This window comes from Phaeoacremonium minimum, assembly GCF_000392275.1.
Source record: "Phaeoacremonium minimum UCRPA7 unplaced genomic scaffold PA7_03_scaffold_162, whole genome shotgun sequence".
Classification (NCBI taxonomy): domain Eukaryota; kingdom Fungi; phylum Ascomycota; class Sordariomycetes; order Togniniales; family Togniniaceae; genus Phaeoacremonium; species Phaeoacremonium minimum.
In genome coordinates this window covers 286,051-304,561 of record NW_006921069.1, presented here as the reverse complement: position 1 = coordinate 304,561, position 18,511 = coordinate 286,051, and the positions used below count along the sequence as shown (strand labels likewise).

The 18,511-nt window shown below is 52.1% G+C and overlaps 4 protein-coding genes across 4 annotated transcripts; 1 reads left to right on the top strand and 3 right to left on the bottom strand.

The window, feature by feature from the left end:
• Positions 1 to 814: 814 nt before the first annotated feature.
• Positions 815 to 2,634, bottom strand: UCRPA7_2534 (putative serine palmitoyltransferase 1 protein; the record flags this gene model as incomplete). The annotated part of the gene is made up of 5 exons (XM_007915078.1): positions 815 to 1,042; positions 1,103 to 1,606; positions 1,665 to 2,178; positions 2,240 to 2,340; positions 2,404 to 2,634. The coding sequence occupies 5 exons, from the start codon at positions 2,632 to 2,634 to the stop codon at positions 815 to 817; spliced, it is 1,578 nt and encodes a 525-aa protein (XP_007913269.1).
• Positions 2,635 to 4,049: 1,415 nt separating this feature from the next.
• On the bottom strand, positions 4,050 to 10,021 carry UCRPA7_2533 (putative -beta-glucan synthase component gls1 protein; the record flags this gene model as incomplete). The annotated part of the gene is made up of 3 exons (XM_007915080.1): positions 4,050 to 4,383; positions 4,456 to 9,765; positions 9,834 to 10,021. The coding sequence occupies 3 exons, from the start codon at positions 10,019 to 10,021 to the stop codon at positions 4,050 to 4,052; spliced, it is 5,832 nt and encodes a 1,943-aa protein (XP_007913271.1).
• A 6,319-nt stretch (positions 10,022 to 16,340) lies between these two features.
• Positions 16,341 to 17,291, top strand: UCRPA7_2532 (putative hmg box-containing protein; the record flags this gene model as incomplete). The annotated part of the gene is made up of 1 exon (XM_007915067.1): positions 16,341 to 17,291. The coding sequence occupies one exon, from the start codon at positions 16,341 to 16,343 to the stop codon at positions 17,289 to 17,291; it is 951 nt and encodes a 316-aa protein (XP_007913258.1).
• Positions 17,292 to 17,550: 259 nt separating this feature from the next.
• Positions 17,551 to 18,350, bottom strand: UCRPA7_2531 (putative ran-interacting mog1 protein; the record flags this gene model as incomplete). Its single annotated transcript, XM_007915048.1, has 3 exons — positions 17,551 to 17,851; positions 17,927 to 18,142; positions 18,274 to 18,350. 3 exons carry the CDS (start codon positions 18,348 to 18,350, stop codon positions 17,551 to 17,553), a joined length of 594 nt encoding a protein of 197 aa, XP_007913239.1.
• Between the last annotated feature and the right edge of the window lie 161 nt (positions 18,351 to 18,511).

The following is an 18,511-nucleotide window of genomic DNA, read 5'->3' as shown; positions in this document are numbered from 1 at the left end:
CTTGTCAAATAGAAGATGTCATATGCAATGACCCTCCTTATAGACTTCAGCTCGAGTCGATCTGAAATCAAAGGCTGGGAGGAAGAATGGTAGCAGAGAAGCGGTGCTGAATAAAAGCTCTCCATATATTATGCCTGACGATGAGCCTTGTAAAGGGAACCTCGCTAATATGTTCGTGCTTACGGCATTTCGAGTGTCTGCGCTTCACACGACCTGTGGTTTCTTGTTACTCTCGTCAAGTCATGATCGGTAAACCCGTAATCGCTCAAGCACGCAACAGACGAAGAAGACCTTCGAGCACCATCCGGGAAGCGTTGAGACTGTACGCTCGACTACGAAGGCGACAATCTAGTACTCTCTTGCAAGGTATGGCGTTGGCTGTCTGTTGACCTATGCTCTGCCAAAGATCCGCACTAAGAGAAGAGCCTGATGTCGCGCACTGTCCCATCTTGTTTTTGGACGTGATCCGCGACAACCATGGTCGGGGCCGAGTAGGCATAAGACACACGAGTCTGACAGAACGGACAAGTCATCTTGCCCCTGTCGCTGTATCTTCGTCAGCGCAGGATTCTTGCACCAAGGGGCGATGGGTTGACATATGCGCTCATCCACACAATTTCTTAACTTTTGTTAGCCATCGGAATAGTCGCAATCACGTCTGGGGACAGCCCAGAGGCTTGTAAGATATTAATCATTAAGGGGTCATGTGCTACCTGGAAACTATATCCATGCACTGTAGAGTCTAAAATGAGGAATACACCATGGCTTGGGGAAGAAAACGATGTGAGAAGGCTGCCATCCCAAAGACCATAACTTAAGATACGGGAGGTAATGAAAGTTTGTTGTTTGATTTCCGTGTCATGACCTTGGTAATCGCGTGTCTGATAGTGACGCCGGCCTTCTCGACGTCCTTCCTCGACAATCCTGACGTGATGCAAACCTTCAAGGCCGGCAAGGCTTCCCAGCTGCCATCTTTGGGACCGATGCTGTTGGTGACTGGGGCTGTTCTGAGACGGGTTATGAGAACGCCATTTGTGAGTGCCTAGTAATGAATGTCAGTATCAATCTGACACCAAGCGCGGGAGTAGTGGACAAAGCTCACCTCGTCGACACACTCTTGCAAGAGCCGCTCTTGGTCCTCAACCCCTAACCGCCTCGCTCGGACAACGTCTGCTTTCAGTACCAGAAGCACGATAGGGTTCTCCGGAGCGCTTGTGCACACAACCCAGTCGCTTCGTGGGTCTAGTTGAGATCGCATCGCGCGAATGTTCTCGCGGCACTGGGAAAGAATCTCGGGATTTGACTGAAGAACATTGAGCGTTTCGCTAGCAGTAACGGCTAGCATGGCTGGCAGTGCCGCAGAATAGGTATAGGCTGCAGATGTAATGCGCTGGTGTTCCACCACGTCCTTGGGCCCAGCACAAAACCCACCACCAGCACAGAGGGGTCCAGCAAGAGAGCCGACAATCATGTCAACCTGGGAGGGATCCACATTTTGAGCCTCTGTAAGGCCGCGGCCGGTCCGGCCCAGGACGCCGAAGGACCAAGTTTCGTCTAGAATGATGCGGAATTTGTACTTCTCCTTTAGTTCGATCTTTGACGCCGTCTGATTAGCATTGGGTCTTGGATTGGATTTCTCTTATTTAGCACGAGGTCTAACTCACAAGGCGAGGTAGATCCACCGAGCGGCCTGTGGTTTCGAACAAGCCTTCGGTGACAATGAATCGCCGCGTAAGCTGCTTCTTTTTGGCTTGCTCTCGCACAACTTTCTGCATGGCGGCCTCGAGGTCGTCCATGTCGCCGTGGTTGTACCATTTGATATTACTTCGTGAAATCTCTAGGCCCTTGCGGATCGAGTAGTTGACAGCCTTGTCCGCAACGATGATATCGCCGCGCTTGCAGAACGATGGGATGACGCTCGAGATTGTAGAGAAGGCCTGCGCGTATACGATGCACGCCTCTGTGCCTAGGTATGATGCGATGTCTGCCTCTGTCTTCATGTGAACGTCTTGAGTGCCATAAAACTGCGGGGGACCGCAAGGCCCGACGCCGTAGGTACGGAGCGTCTGGATCGCCTTTTCCTTGATCTGCTCGTTGGCATTGAAGTTGTAGAAATTGTAAGAAGCGAGATTTGTGACGGTTCGGCCATTGGAAAGCTTGGACTTTGGCCCAGTAGGTCTGGACATGCGCTTAGTTGAATAACCACTGCGGGCGGAGTATTAGAGATGGAACAACATACCCGACGATGACGGGGGCTTTCTCGATCTCCATCTCCTCGAGACTTGTCTGGGCAGCTACCAAGGGCTCGGGGACCCATTCGTCAACCAGTTCATCGATTTCCTGTGAGCACCCAAGTCAGTAGGGTGGTTTGTCGACCACCAGGAGCCAAGGAAGGGCACATACGTCTTCGCGAAGCTTGATGAAGTTGTCCTTGTGTGTAGAGTACGAAGGAGACAGCAAGTATCGAATAAAGAAGATGACGAGAACCAGCTCAATGGCAGAGCGGACGGGGTCGTTCTGGTAGCTAGACTGGACATAGCGGATGAGCACGGCTGAGCCAGGGACTTTTTGGAAGGCGTGCGAGGCGTCGTGCAGCCATGCGGCCATCTGAGTCTGCACCTCGTGGAGATCCATCGTCGATCTCCGTCGCAAACCTCGCCTTGTCCTTCCTTGGCACTCGATGTCTCGTTGTAATAGCGGTGGCAGTGGTAATGACAACGGCGCTGTTGTTTCAATATTGGAGGACTGACTGACTGCGGCGTCGTGGGTTGGTGGCAGATGTCTATCTTTCTCACCTCGTAAGCGAAGGACATGGACGGCGGTTGACGGGAGGGCCTCCAATTGACGTCGCGTCTCTTTCCAGGGGGAAATTTTACCACGCTGTGCCGCGCTCAGATCGTGCATGGGCAAGCCGCACCTAAACGTGGCGTTAAATGGGTCTCTGACTGATAGAGGGCAACCACAGTATCTGCGTAGAAGCCTCGCAAACCGAGGTGCTCTACTAACTTGGAGCGGCCAGCACTGTGTGGGGGAGATCCATGACCCCTAAGACTTCTACTGGCTTGCCAACTTTAGCTGGGTCAGGTACCCCTTTGCAGGGATCGTCTAATTGATGGCTTCCGGCTGGTCCGCGAAGTTGCAGTCGACAAGAAACCGTCAAGTGATGCGAAGAACAACGCTGCCAAATCATGTCTTCCAGTTGAAAGTCTCCGTATGTGCCTACTACATAGTAATGCTGAGCATGGAGTCGTGCACGTTGTGCTTCGCCGAGTATCGAGTATGCTTGACCTCGAAAGACAAAAAATATCAGGTCCCTCGGGGTCAATGACCCACTTCACCGTAGACTATTCCTGCATGACTGTATCTGTGAGGTGCATGGTCATTGATGGAACTTCTAACTTGCATCTTTTCGTAAAAGCTATCGTGGGCTACACAGGAATTCCGAGCCTGTGGCCTGCCTAGGCATTACAGAGAGAATCGATCAGCATTCGCCCAAACCACAGGGGTACGTACGCCCTCTCACGGTACCTTCTTGGATAGGTGGTCACGTCACGTTAATCATAGATAGATGAGGTCTGGTGCGTTATTGTGCCATATTTTACAATTTGGTTGCTATTCTTATATATATGTTCTTTCTCTCGTCCCACGCAGTCATTAAGGGACACGCCGGTCCTCGTGCCAGGAGGACATTAGCGCCATTCAATCTGCCCACTCCTCTGCAGAAGGTCTTGCGATTTAGAGGGAAAGGAAAGCTAAGCACACAAAATAAACAGAAAACTCCATTGCCAATGCCTCATTTTTCTGACTCCGGCATGTTTGGATGTGCCGGGAAGTGCAAGAAACAACTATGATTATAGACCCATCCACCAGCCGATTAGAAACGAGGCTAAAGAAAACGAAACGCGTCTCACCGCGTCTCCAGTAGAAAGAACGCCGGTAACAACGTCGCCTCTCAGTATGTACGCAGCGGCATGCAGATTGATAGGTGTAACTCAGTCACTACCAGTAAGTGGACTGTAGACGCACGACCGCAAGCACATCATGTTAACTTAGAAAAGACGGAGCTTGTCGTTACTAGAGTCGGTTGCCGTTGCCTTGGCGGTCGCTGTGCTACTGGTCTTCAAAGCACCCGTGTAGTTAGGCCGTCCTGTACCTGTTTCAGTGCGGCCGTTCGTGTCGTCATTGTCTTGTCCAGTTGGTTGAAGAAGGTTTGTGCTGTCCAACAAGTCCAATTTGGGGATGTTCTTGCCTGCGACGATCGGCCCAACGATGAGACCAACGAAGACAACAAGCATCACAAAATACAAGATTGCGTAGCGGAAAACACGTCTCCGCCGAAGTTTGGATTGCTTCATGGAGTAGATGGGTGGGCGGATTTGACGACTGGGCGGGCAAGTCAGACACGATTGAAAAAAAAAAACAGACACTGAAGAGAGGGGGGAGGCTGCAACGTACCTTGGTCGTAGCCAGAAAAGCATCATCGAATGGAGCTTGTCAATCTGAGGAATAATGATGGCAGGGAGCATCATGAAGAGCAGGATATGACCCAAAACGAAGTCTCCGGCAAACATGCTCAACTCGGTGATCTTGCAGAGAAACTCGCGAGCAGGTTGAGAGACGGAATGCCAACCCATGGAATACCATTTGCCTGTCCAGAATGCGATATTGGCCTGATCAGTCCTGAACTCTCTGGTAAGAGCCAAAGATATAATCAGCTTGAAGATAAAACGCTGAATGGCAAGAACAGTGATCATGCCCAAGAGAGTCTTCGTAAAGTTAAAGCCCTCGAGGAAGAACATGACTTCGAAGAAGACAAGAAGCATGATCACAGCGATGCCGTGAGCGATGGCGGCTAGGACGCTACCAAACTTCTTGCAGCACATGCTCAGCAGAGGACCCATGAAGCAAGCCATGGCAAACATGACGGCGAGAGTGCCTGCGTTGACCGCAATCGGCGCAAATGCCACAATGGCCACTCTCAGAAGAGAAGCGGTTGCCTTTGCATCACGGTCGTTGTGCTTGTTGGGGCCGTTCACGCCGGTCTGCGCATTTATGAACAAATAAGGTATCAATGTGACCGCAACGAATAGAAGTGGCCCAATGATCTCGCCAAAGAACAAGTTGGTGATAGCCGCGCGGGGAACATCCGCAGAGAGCTTGCCAGATGGATCTCCCATCGTCTTTCGCTTGTAACCAGTGATACGGGTTCGCGAGAGACGGGAAAAGGATATCCATGAAGAAGCATGAGAGCGCGAGTTTCCACGAGACAGCCACCGGAGGAAGTCTCGGTAGTCGATGAAAAAGTCACTCCAGGCGAATTGGTGAGGATTGTAGAGGAATGGACAGATGACAAGACCGAGCAGCGAAATCCAGAAATACACCAGCGCAGCTTGCCAAATGGTCAACGTTGCGAATAACAGCATCATCATCATCCGAATGCCGAAGTAGATGGAAGGCCCGGCGAATCGGGAGAACAGAACCCCAAAGGGTATACGAGCAGTGGCGAAGCCTCGACCAGTACCAATGTAGCGCGCACCGCCAAAGGAGAGATCCTCCTGCACCGAGTTGGCATAAATTTGAGTCATGAACACTTCGAACAGAGGGGAAACCGAGCAAATCTGCTTGGCTAGACGAGTCGCCGCACGCCAGAAGCCACGCTCCGTCAATTCCTGGATAACCAAAGGAACGTACGACAGGAACAGAACGAAGAAAATAGACATGACGCAACGCCAGACCCAGTCCATGATTGCGTCGGTGTTTTGGCAACCAGTGGGATAGAGCGGATCCGTGATAGGTACATCGCGGTTGTAGTCGCAGGGAATTGTCTCATGACGCAGAGCGCCAAGGTTTAGACAAGTGATCATGAAGATTTGGACGGAAAACATGATGAGCATATTGTTCAAATGGAAGCCAGGATGCGCATAGTAGAACGACAGGAAGCGATCCAGAGGGAGCTGAGTTCCGAGATAATAGTACTCTCGGGAGAGCATTTGCTCGCCCATACCCGTACCAATCTTGGTCGTGAAGTTCATGATCGATCCTAGGCCGAGATCACGACCCTTACCACACTGGTAATATTCGCAATGCTTGATGCGCCCACCACGCAGGAGAGCATTCATACCGGCATAGATATCTTCGTTGAGGTGAAGTCCCTTTTGTGCCTTCGAAACGCCGCCTCGAGTCGTCATGAATATGCCGTTGAGGAAATCCGGGTGACCGTAATGAAGCTTGCCACCAATGTGTGCGAGGGTTCGCGCGAAGAGGGTACCGAATGTCTGTTCCTTTCCAGCTGCGACATCACCAAGGATACCAATGTTCTCGGAGAAAATATACTCGCGAGCACCTAGAATAGCAACAGGAGCACGAACGGCATTTTTGACGCCAGGGGTATAGGGTGACACGTTCTCAGTCTTCATTTCTTCGAACTCAGCCAAGACGCTCCGAATCTTCAGGCACTCTTCGAGGTAGTTGTCTTGATTGGCATCGATAAGCTGGATGTACTCTCCGCGGTAGAAGATCAGGGAATGGTTCTGGTTGTCCGACTTGCCGTCTCCGAGAACAGGATTGCCGGACAGCTGGATACGGAACTTCGGTCGTCGCATGCCATTTTCCATGATTTCAGAGTGACCGTCAATGAGTGCCGAGTAGATACGCGGCTCTTCACCTTCAACCAGAGGTGGTTCCTCATCCAGGTACGCAATCTGCAGATCGGGGTATGCTCGGAGCAGGAATTCGGCATTCTCCATCTCTTCCTTCTTGAACTTGGAGTATCGCTGCATCGAGACGACGAGTTTGAACTTACGACGAGCCATGCGCTCCAATTCGCGCTCCAGCTTGTCGGAGTTTCCGCCAAACATCTGAACAACCTCAGGATTCTCAACGCGGTAGAGGAGCTTAATGGCACGGCTGTAGTTCATGAAGCCGGAGATGGTACGATACAGAGTCTGTGAGCGAAGGGACGCCCAGATACGTGTCCTAAGGGTGTATTCTGGAGCAGATGACTTGAAACCGATGCAGTAGAATGGGAGATCGTCAATCTTGCTCTTTGCAGTATCTTTCTCGTTCTTTTCGTAGTCGCCGTTGAATTGCGACGTCTCATCAGCAAGAATCTTGGTATCCTTGACGAAGCAATCCCACTCATGAGGGTGGAGCTGCTTGAGGTACTCCAGGAGTGTGACACGTGAGTAAGGCTCGTCCTCGCGAATGATCTCACGAAGGGACAGGAGGATCTTCTCGCTGTAGTGAGGGATGAGGACGGTGAAAGTCGGCATGTTGTCCACTGGCAAGGGCTCTGGAATGGGGGTGGAGAGAGACTGAGCAAAGAAGGAAATCCGACGCTCGGCCTCACTATGACTTGGGAAGAACTCAGTCTTGAAAGAATGGTCTTCCTGTGACACGAAGAAAGTCGGGGCTCGCAAAGTCCTCTTGCCTTCCTGCTCCGATGGGACCTGATGATAGAGAAGCTTCTGCACATGGTCGATGGCGAGAAGATGTTCCCTGTACATGGAAATGATGATGGCGTTCCAGATCTGGGAGATGAGAACCTTGGGCTTATATTTGATTTCCATATCGGTGGTTGCGAGGACCTTGGAATAGATTCGCTTCGGTAGCCGGGAAAAGATGTTTCTCCAGGGCGTCCAGATCGAGGAGCCGAGGTAGAAAGACCTCGCGATGGAGAAGACGGTGTTGATCAAGACATACCACAGGTACGTGTCCAGGAAGAAGAAGATCACATCGGTGAATATCATCAAACCCATGAGGATCTTGGGCTGGTAGGGACAGAGGTACCGCTTTAGGATGCTGTCGCCTAGACAGCTGCTCACGTCCATGATTGATAGGTACCGGAGAGGGTCACGCAGTGACAGGATCAGGTATCCGTACGAGAACCCAAATTTTGCACCACCAACGACTGCCCAAAGGCCCCATGACATGGCCATGTCATTGCCAGAAAGACGGGGATAGCTGGCGGTAAATGTCTGACTGGCAACATACCTCCTCGAGTTCTTTGTCAGGTAACTGCCGAACAGACCACCAAGGGGCATCACCGAGAAGAAGATGAATGTGATGACAGCGATGAAGAACTGAACGATGCCAAGAATCAGCGCGATCTTTGACTTTTGTTTCTCCTCGAACGCAGCATCGTCAGCGGCGGGCATGAACACGTATACACCGGGGCCCACATTGATGATGAAGATGACGATGAGGAAGAGCAGCTTCTTGGTGAGATGCTGAGCGCCTGCCCATCTCCTCGGGACATACGCCCACTCGGCAAGGGTTGCTAGGATCTGGATCAGCGCAGCGATGCCGCCACCGAATCCAACAATGGACCACTGAGCGGAGGCGGGGGGTTGGTTGTTAACCTGCTGCTCGTAGTGTCTGACCAACAAGGTCGGGGTATTGTGTGCAGTGTAGAACCAGAACATGGTGATATGAAGGATCCAGATACGGTTGAAGTTGACGAGAAGGTGGAACCAGGAACGGGTTTCCTTGTACGTCTTGAAGAAGCATTTCTTCCAGTGGACGTCCTTCAGCTTCAGATAGCGTTCGGCCGGAGGGACATCGACAAGCTTCGACTTGTCCTGGAGCACGAGACGGTCAATGCCCTCGGGATACCAGAACAGTTGGTTGCAATCATCGTAGCCAATGATCTGATTGTGATCCCGTTCGCGACGAACGTAGACTCCATCGAGAATCTCATATCCTTGGTCTCGAACGAACTGGTAGAGGGGAGTAATGACGTTGTTGAGGAATGTGAATTCCTCCACTGGCTCTACCAAGTTCTGGCAGGCAGGTGAGTTCAGATAGTCATCTGCACACTTGAAGATGAAGCAAAGACATTCGGGCATGAAGCGGACCTGATTGGCCTCACCCCAGCAGAGTAGGTATAGCGCAATCTGTCGTACACGATCGTGCTGAGACATACGATTCATGCGAGTCTTCCACCGGTACTCGGCGGCTTCAAGAGAGTCATCGCCCTCGAGATCCTCGAGCATCTCGGCCTCGTTTTGGGGGTCGTTCTTCTTCTTCTTCTTGTTCTTGCGAGTGCGACGCAAGCCCTTTCCTTTGATGTTGGCGAAGCCGACGGCATCATCAAGATCAAGATGGGCTGCAAAATACCACTTTCTGTAGTTTGCGTTGTCTCCGCCAATATAATCGGCGTGAAGCGACAACAGTGCTTGGTTCGGAGTCATGCGTGACGCTCGAGAATCCAATAGCGTCATGAAGTGATCATACATGTTGCGCATGCTATCACGCTGGAAGCCGAACTTGGCAGTAAGGTCGAGAAAAATATCCTCAACCTCCTCCTTTGAGAGGGGGATCTGGGCATCTGATGTCCAGGCAGGGTAGGGCTCGCGGGAGCGCTGGCCAGCGGGTAGCACATTGCCATAGTCCATGCCATAATTCGGGGTGGAGGCACCCGAGGACCGGTTGCCGCCATACGAGATCTGGGAGGATGGTGGGCGATATCCCCTGCCTCCCATCTGGCCTTCATTATAGCTATTGTAGCGCTCGTCGCCTCTGCCATAGTAATCCATGTCAGCGGCGCGTGCCATGTCAGACCTCATGGTAAAATCACTGAAAGTCTCTGAGTCTTCCTCAGAGCCTCCCCGGTGACGGCCGTTGTTTCCGTAGCCACCTTGATCGTAGCCCTGGTCATAGTACCCATTATTGTTGTTATAATAATCGTCTTGGTACTGATCATGGCCATCGTAATAGCCACCATCCTGATGGTACGGGTTGTTTGGGTCCGCATTGTAGTAGCCACTAGAAAACAGGCAAAGCGTTAGCGGGCAAATGAGACAGGTCTGGAAGCGAACAGAAGGGGGACATACGACTCGTCATAATAACCATCACCAGCGTGCCCACCGCCGTTCTGGTGACCGCCGTGGGCATCATAGCCATTGTCGTAGTACTGACGCTGGTCGTCCTGGTAGTAGGAATCTGTGTTCCCTTGCTGCTGTTGTTGATGATGGCCATAGCCATCATCGTAGTCGTGGTGTCCTCCCGGATACCCCGACATGATGAATGAGTTGGTAAGACGACGTCTGTGAGGAAGACGGACGCGTTAGCATTTGTCCGGGGACGAATTGAGGGAGGTAGGGAGGGAGGGGGCTGCGGCATAGCAGATGAAACGCAGAAGCAGAACTCACCAATCACAGACTCATGGGAGAGGCGTCGAAAGATGGAGCGAGTGGCAGCCAAACAGTGAAAGGACTGTCAGGGCGATGGAAGAGTCGGCGTTGCGATCAAACCGTGTGGCCGGCCACAGCGAGAGAAGATGGATGGATGCTGGAGTATTATCCTTTGTTCCTTGTTTGGGTTTGACGAGGTGCTGAAGAGCAGTGGTGTCTGAGACGTTGTTGACGGGGGGCGGCTGCTGCGTGGGTGTTGTGGGAAAACAGGGAGGGCAGGTACAAAGCGACGGACTGAATGGGGGTGGCGCGGCGCGCGTGGCGTGGCGGAGGTAGAGCAGGTTAGGCTAGGCCTGAGCCAGTGGGTTGGCTTGGAGATAGAATGGGCCTGCGATTCGGGAAGGGAATTCCAACCGCGAATGAAGCGCCCGTGTTCTTCGTGCCTGCAGCCAGCTAACCAGACAATAGATATCTCAGAGATCTCGTTCTCTGAGAAGGCCGTCTGAGCTCCCTCTTATATCTTGCTTCTTTTCTGAAACCAACCGGCGATGCAGTGCAGTGCAGTGCAGTGCAGTGCCTTTGTTGCTCTTGGCCACGATGTTGCAGCGAAAAAGGGAGGCACGTCACTGCAGCAGGCCAAAGGAATGCCAGCCAACAGGAGAGGATCCGGGTTCCAATCGAGCCACTCCCACCTGCAACGAGATCGACTTCCAACGAGCGAGGGACTATTCGGGGCTCCTCGAACAAACGGATGCGCGAAGAGACGCCTGGTGAAGAGCAGCCAGGAAAAGCGAGCGTAGGTCGGGTAGGTAGGAAAGGTGAGGACAAAGTGCAGGACAGGAGAAAGAGAATTAAAGGAAGGGGGAGAGGAAGGAAGCAGCAGGTTGGCTGCCAGGTTTGGGTTTCGGGACAGAAGAGGAAAAAAAGGGGAAGCCGGGGGGGGGGGCTAAAGCAGGGAAAGGGAGCCAGCAGACACTTCAGCTTCCGTTGAGTGCGAGATGAGTACTGTACCTGCTTCGGCCTCCCAGCCCAGGTACCCGCTCTCTCTACCGTGCCCACGCAGTACCTAGGTATCTACTAGAGTACCCTAACTCAACAGCTCAGGCACTTTATCAGGTGCAGTAGGTAGGCAGTAGGTCTGTCGAATGTATACCGTGCCACTTTACGCTGCGTCGGGGGAGCGACATCTCTCACCGTCGCAAAGGCGCTTGCCCTGTAAGGTACCTACCCACCTACTCACTGATCTGAGCAGAAGGCCGCCAACCTGAATTGGAATGGTGAAGCCCACCCTAGCCCACTCGCCTCGCACATCAGAGCGAGCGTCTCGACGGAGCACGCCAGAACACTAACACTCAGTACTTTATCTACGCCTCGACTTTGCGCCCTTCAAAGAGTCACTTTGTCAGGCTCCTTAAACCGAGGAAGATCAGGCAAAAGGAGGTGCCCCTGGGGGCCGGCGATTGTGGCTGAGATCCATGTACTGCGTCTAGGTAGTGTGTGGGCTTTAGAAGCCTCTATCCAAGCAACACCTCTTACTGCGTAACCAGTCGAGAGGCCCTCAGGGCACTTTTTCTCTCACTGGACTGGCAAGTAGCCACCTCCAGTTGTGAAGGCACGACTCGCGACGTTTGAGGCCATGAACGGTCGGGCGGGCCTTACTTGGGCAGCCCGCCGTCTCGTCTCGCGGTGAGCGCCAGAAGCAGATTTAGCGAGCCGGTTCGATCAGAAAACGGAATTGGAGGCTTTCTGACCCAGTCGACAGGCAGATATCTACATAGTACCTACTCAGGCATGTGCTGCTAGGTAACCGTAGGTGCCGCCATGCCCGCCCGGCGTGTTACCTGACCTTACGGCGTCTTCTCCAACATGCATTTCTTTCACTAGTGTTAGGGAAGACTATCCGCCTGCATACCGACCTTTCTGTTCTGTTCTGTTCTGTCCTGTCCTGTCCTGTCCTGTCCTGTCCTGTCCTGTCCTGTCCTGTCCTGTCCTGTCTGGGCCTTCCAAGTTAACCCTACATCAGTTAGGAAGACTGAAGAGTGCAGGTCTGGTGGCGAACCCGTTTATCCCCCTGACTTTTCGGCCCTAACCTGAACGTTTGCTCTAGCGTGATGATAGCCGCTCGCCTTAGTGTACTACGTGTAGCACCCACGGTGACCTACCTTAGGTAGTTGCCAGCATTGTGCCTATCGGCCTTAGGTAGGTAGGTACCCCCGGCACCGTACCTTACTTGCAAGAATAGCACACTTTTAGCGCCTCTATTAGGGGCTGAACAGTGAGCAATACTATGCAGTAGAGCGCCAGAAACTGAGTCGAGGTGTTACTGCATAGCTGGTACCTGTAGGTGTGATAAACGGAGCGTTGTGCCCCACATGCTACGCGCGTCAGATGGAGCGGGATAAGAGCATGTACCGGCCTTCACACTGTACACCTGCATACTCAGGTAGGCATGCCGCACCGTACCGAGCTCACTGCGCACCTCGCTGGTAGTCTGCTACCTCCTGCACAGGTTTGCTACCCGCCTCCCGGAGCCCCGGAGCCCCTGAGACCACTCCACTCACTCACTCACAAATCCTGCACGGGCCCCACCCATGGGACCCAGGGGAGCAATTGCTAATCAAAGCTTGAAGAAGAAGCTTGCAGGCTTGGTTTCGGCACCATGACGATGTTGCTCTCCGGAGCGAGGAAAAAAAATCAGGTTTGAAGTGCCGGTCAATTTACCTTAGTCTCGACCATTATGCATGAATCGCCCGGCCTCTAATCACTTACTATGCAGTACCAGCCGCCCAACTACCTACTGTACCTAGGTAGGTAGGCAGGTAGGGTGAATAGCTCACCTGAGCTGCTAAGATACCTAAGACACAGGTAGTGCATTTACTTAATACAGCACTGCTTTGCTCGGAGCGGACGGACGGCTCACAGTGATCGCTCAATTCACGCCTCAGTTGACTAGCTAGACTACGTAGGATGACAGGCAGTACAATACCTCAGATAAATTGGCAAGACTGGTGATGCGGGCCATGGTAATTGTCGAATCTCAACATGGTTCTGCATATACAGTGAGTCGATGAGGCTACTCACCCTTGTCGAGCACCCCCTACGTCACCACAGGCGCATCGCCAGACCAGGCCATGCAACTGACCAGCTTAATACTACCCTATACCGTCCATTACAGCGGTGCTTGGGAGTTGAATAGAATAAGCCACCTACCTCTTTTCTTTCAGTGGGAGGATGCTCCTTGCAGGCTTCGATCCCGCATATTCGAGTGGCGCCTCGTAACCGTGCTAGGTTAGGGAACTCGAGAAGATGCATCAAATCTCCTCGAATCAAACAAGGAGACTGAGGGGGCCTCAGATCGTGGGCCACGTGAAGCTGCACTGACACGAGGCTGTCTACAGTGACAAGTGGCACTGGACTTCTATTTTTACTGCCACCTACTAAGGACAGATTGAGGCCAAGATCATCCTTCCAGAGGACGAACCCCTGCCTCCCGCACTGTGTTCGGGTCCCCGGGCCAAGGCAGTGATCTCGATGTCTATGTCTACTGGTGATCCTCCGCTTGCGGGTAATTCGCCCCCTAATAAAACCGAGATAGGATGTGTTTTGGCATGTTTCCCTGGCTCCCTACAGACGGCGGCCACAGGCAAGGTGGGGGAGTCGTTGCGATTCCCTACTGAGCCTACCTTGCAGGCCTTCCGTCCTTACCCTAGACATGCGTGAAGAATGCTCGCTACCTAAAGAAAGGTCATGGTGTTGTATCAGACGCCGTGTCGCGTTCCAAGAATGCTATACTCCACTTTAATTGACTCGAAGCCCCCGGGATCCCATCAAGTAGACACGTTAAATGCAGATGCTCAGTTATCAGCTGTAGCAGGAGTTTCCCTTTCTCTCTAGAGCACATTACCGAGTATTCTATGCCATACGAACAAGAGCGAGTTGCATGCGTCTACCGACTACCACCCATAGTTGGAAGAGAGAGGTAGAGAGATCTCACCAGACCGTACTGGTGACACAACCAATCGCGTAGTAGGAATAGAGAGGCAAAATCTCGAAATAGCCGTGGTGTATGCGCTTTTCGCCGATCTGCTCTTCCAAAGAACCGGCATGTGATGCTCCCAATGAGTTGTGTGGCAATGGACTATCTGCTTCCTCGCATGACAGTCGTTGTTGTCTCTGCATCTGGCAAAAGTCGCCATCTCCATCGCTGTGCCCACCAGATATCGCTCGATTCACTCCGACTAACCCTGTGCCGTCACGGCCAGACAACGTAAGGGAAAAGCGACAGGTAAAATGCGATGCTGCAGGGGCTTGATACATGTGTTGGCCCGGCACTCTCGTTTGGACAGACGGACAGACAGACAGAAAGATGTTCACTGAATCACTTGCGTGCCTAGTTGAGTGTTTACCCAGGAGGTTTTGCCTCAATAAGTCAACAGGATCGTAACCAAGTGACAGCGTCCGCCCTGCAACGTCGTTCGATCATTATCAACCCAAAAGGTTGGAAATGACAACTTAGGCGAGGTTTGAGACCAGTTTATGTATCCCTCCCACTAGCATCTCTGAACGAGACTCTAGAAGCGGCTTGCTCTGCATTGTGGCAGAGATGCCCAATTCAAGTAAATCTTCCTGCCTTTGCTTTTGTTAGTCGGACCTTGAGGTAATATGAGACGATGCAAGCTTAGCGCCACAACTTCTGGGGCGTCGGAGAGGGCCAGTCCCGCAAGTCTCGTGCTTTTCTTGTCGGACCAAAAAGGCTTCATCTAAGTCCGGAAACGTCAGTCGAGATATGTGTCAACCCACTCGCCGGGTTACAAGGACTGTAGCTATTTGATTGAGCAAGAAGAAGTAGGTAGGCAAGCTTATCGAGAGTTTTCTCGAGACCTCTTACGTGCCGATAGAGGAGAGGAAGATACATATCTCTCGATGCGAAAGCGTGGCATGAGATGCACCTTTGCAGTCCACCAGTAACGCAACAAACCCGCGTTCCCAATGGACCGCGCACTTGCCGCCTCAAAATGCGTGTTCTGCTGTATTTGCTTGTATTTACTCTGCAACATATGGATGATGCTTTAACCTTGGGTGGGGTTGTCGTAGTGTGAGGTATTGTAGATAGGTACACCCGCCGTTGCCCACAGCAACCAGCATCTTATTGACGCCATTGAGTCCTCGCCAAAACCTTCAACAATCACCCTAGCCACCAGCAATGATCACACCCACGGGTGGGATGACACACACAAAGTACCCCTATTTGCATCATCCATACACAGCATCTACATAACGTAGAAGTGATGGCAAGACAGACAGTTTTCGATGACTCGAGCGACGATGAATTCCCCGAAATACAGGCTCTAGGCGTTCGGAATGAGAGGAGGTCCCAGCTCGAAGTCGCCTCTACACAAGCGAGCCAGAGCGTCTCAGGCGAGGGATCACCAGTCAAGTCGACCATACGTCGGAGGAAGCTTGCACAGATTACCGACAATGCATTGTTACGTCCGTGGAGCGAACATGGAAGGCCAGCTGGAGAGGATAAGCCGGCTCTCAAGGAGAACGAGCAATCGAAACCCCGAGTTCAGCTAAGAAAGCGAGTAGAGAGGCAAATCGTTAGAGAAATCGAAGTCACGGACCAGTCTTCTGGTGAAGATTTTTCCATCAATGGGTTTTCCGAGGATGATTCTTCGGCGTTTCATACCGCATTGGAGTCCGAACTAGACGAGGACGACTCTTTTACACAAGTACATTCGGTAAAGTCCCCAGAGAAATCTCTCTTGCGGGGAAAGGGAAAGACGGTTCCTGCTTTCAAATCACTACAACCAGGAAAGGAGCCACACATAATCCAGCGGTCGAATAGAGCGCCGCCAAGAAGCCATACGAAGCCGCCATCAAAACCGCTGAAGGGAGTTCTCGAGGGGAGGAGGAAGCAGTCTTCAAGCCAGAAAGATTGTGCTCTCGAGACTCGCCAGTTGAAGCCTGTACAACAACAGTCATCTGAGAATAGCTTAACGGGAGCATTCTCCAAGCTGCAGACGTCAGTCCAGAAGCATCCTGACTTGTTCACAAATATCTCTCTAACATAGCACCAGTAGCGAGTTCGAAGATCCCCGAGCCGGACAACATCCAACTAAAGACCGTCCCGTCACGCCACCAGCTACCCCGCCTAAAGCACGAGCTGGGGGTTTGGTCTCTCCGAGGAAGCTATCACGAATTCCAATGACCCCACATAGACCGAGTACGGACACGTTCTGGAATCAAGAGTTCGTGGATGAGTGGAACGACGAGCATTCGCCGAAAAAGACTCTCTGGCTCCCTGAGGTCAACAAGAGTCCGTTGAAGAAATCTCCAAGCAAGAAAGCGAGCGCAGACAGAGCTGCACGGAAAGTATTCGAAAGAGCAAAGCATGTGTTGGCAGCGGATTTTCTACAAGAACTAGACCAAATCGTCACCAATGGACAACTACAGAAGCTTGCAGATTCCACGGGCGGAATCAAGATACAGTGGACTAACAAGTTGAACACCACCGCGGGCCGAGCCAACTGGAAACGGGAAACAATCAAAACTAAACCAAGCACCGGGGACGAGGTAGTCACAAAGCACCGACACCATGCGTCCATCGAACTCGCCGAGAAGGTGATTGATGATGAGCATCGTTTACTAAATGTCATAGCACACGAGTTCTGTCATCTTGCAAACTTCATGATCAGCGGTGTAACAGCCAACCCGCATGGCAAGGAGTTCAAGGCGTGGGCATCTAAATGCTCTCGGTCGTTTGGCCATCGCGGTATCGAGGTCACTACGAAGCACACATACGACATCGATTTCAAATACATCTGGGAGTGCGCGGATTGCAGCATGGAATTCAAACGGCATTCAAAGAGTATCAACCCGGAGCGTCATCGATGTGGCTGCTGCAAAGGCGAGCTGAAACAAACAAAACCTGTCCCTCGGGCGACCGCAAAGGCGTCCGAGTACCAAAACTTCATGCGAGCGCAGATGAAGATCGTGAAAGAGCAGAATCCCACAAGCCCTCAGAAGGATATCCTGAGGATTGTGGCTGACAAATGGTCGCGCAAGGACAAATTGCATATCGATAATGACCAGGATGCGAAGATCAACAGTGTTGCAGATGTGCTAGATCAACTAACCCTAGAAGACAAGCACTGAGGAAAGAATGAGAGAGCGCACAGCCGAATGTCAGGGTGCTTTATCAATAGACGAACCTCAGCTTTCTTCGCAAGAGCTTTGCAGCCTATTTTAACAGAGCTGTGTTAAATAGGAGGGCCAGTAATAATATCCACAACCATATACCCGGTATGGTCGCAATATTCCAAATTCAACGCCATTGCCATAATGCCTATTGAAATTGTGAAGCAAAAATCGAAAGCCCTAGTTGCCATACAGGAAATAAAGCTCCATTGTTGGATCAGACTTCGTTGAAAAGATTCCAGTCCTTCACCTGAAATGTATCCCAGATCCTCGCAGCGTATTCTACCGCGTCCCCGATCAGCTGGCCCTGCTTGCCAAGCTCTAGATCGATTTCTTCCTCGTCATATTCGCCCTTGATGTGAGGTACATTAATGGTGATGAGGATGTCAGTTAATTCCTTCTCCAAGCGCAGTAGGGTGAGGATGATGGCTGTGAAGTCGGGCGCGGCAGACTTGGACTGGGACGGGTCTACAGGTGGTGTCTGGGTTGCGATCAGAGTGTACGCAGGTATATCGTAACTGTGGAATCAGGGCCGGCTTGTTAGCATTCTTGACCAAGAGCTGCAGTGGGGGGTGTGAGGCCGGTCAACCTACTCTAGGCGCGAGAATTGAGTCTCGGTGGTGTTCCAGACCTTGACGGTATCGACATCAGTCCCGACAAGCTCCTCGAGGTGTGTGGTCATGGCCCTGCCATCAATCTCTGGCGTACTGCCGGCTGGGCCAACACGCTCAGTGATGTCAAAGATGATGCTGGTAAAGCCCTCTTTGTCGATGTAGACTTCCTGGTTGTCGGGAACTTGACGCAGTTTGCTGTTCAACATTCTGATATTAGCCACGCCCCCAAGTGTCAGACGCATGCCGTCGTCAGTGCACAGGGTGGCCTGATGCAGAGACAGACAGCCACTGCGACATGTTTCCAGAGCATTGCGCATCAATCATACCTGACATCCGCGAACTTCTCGGGCAAGTCGCAAACCAGAGCCCCGCCAAACAGCGGGGTACTCAGATAGGTCGTCATTGCTGGCGCAGTGGTTGGGTTGCAAAACGAGGCCAATGTAATGTTGTTCCTGTGTGTATGAATAGACGATGGGTGATCAGATTCGGTCGAGCCAGAGACAAATGATGTGGCCGGGCAAGACTAGGAAGACAGAATAACAGCCTCGCGCAGACTTGGAGGTT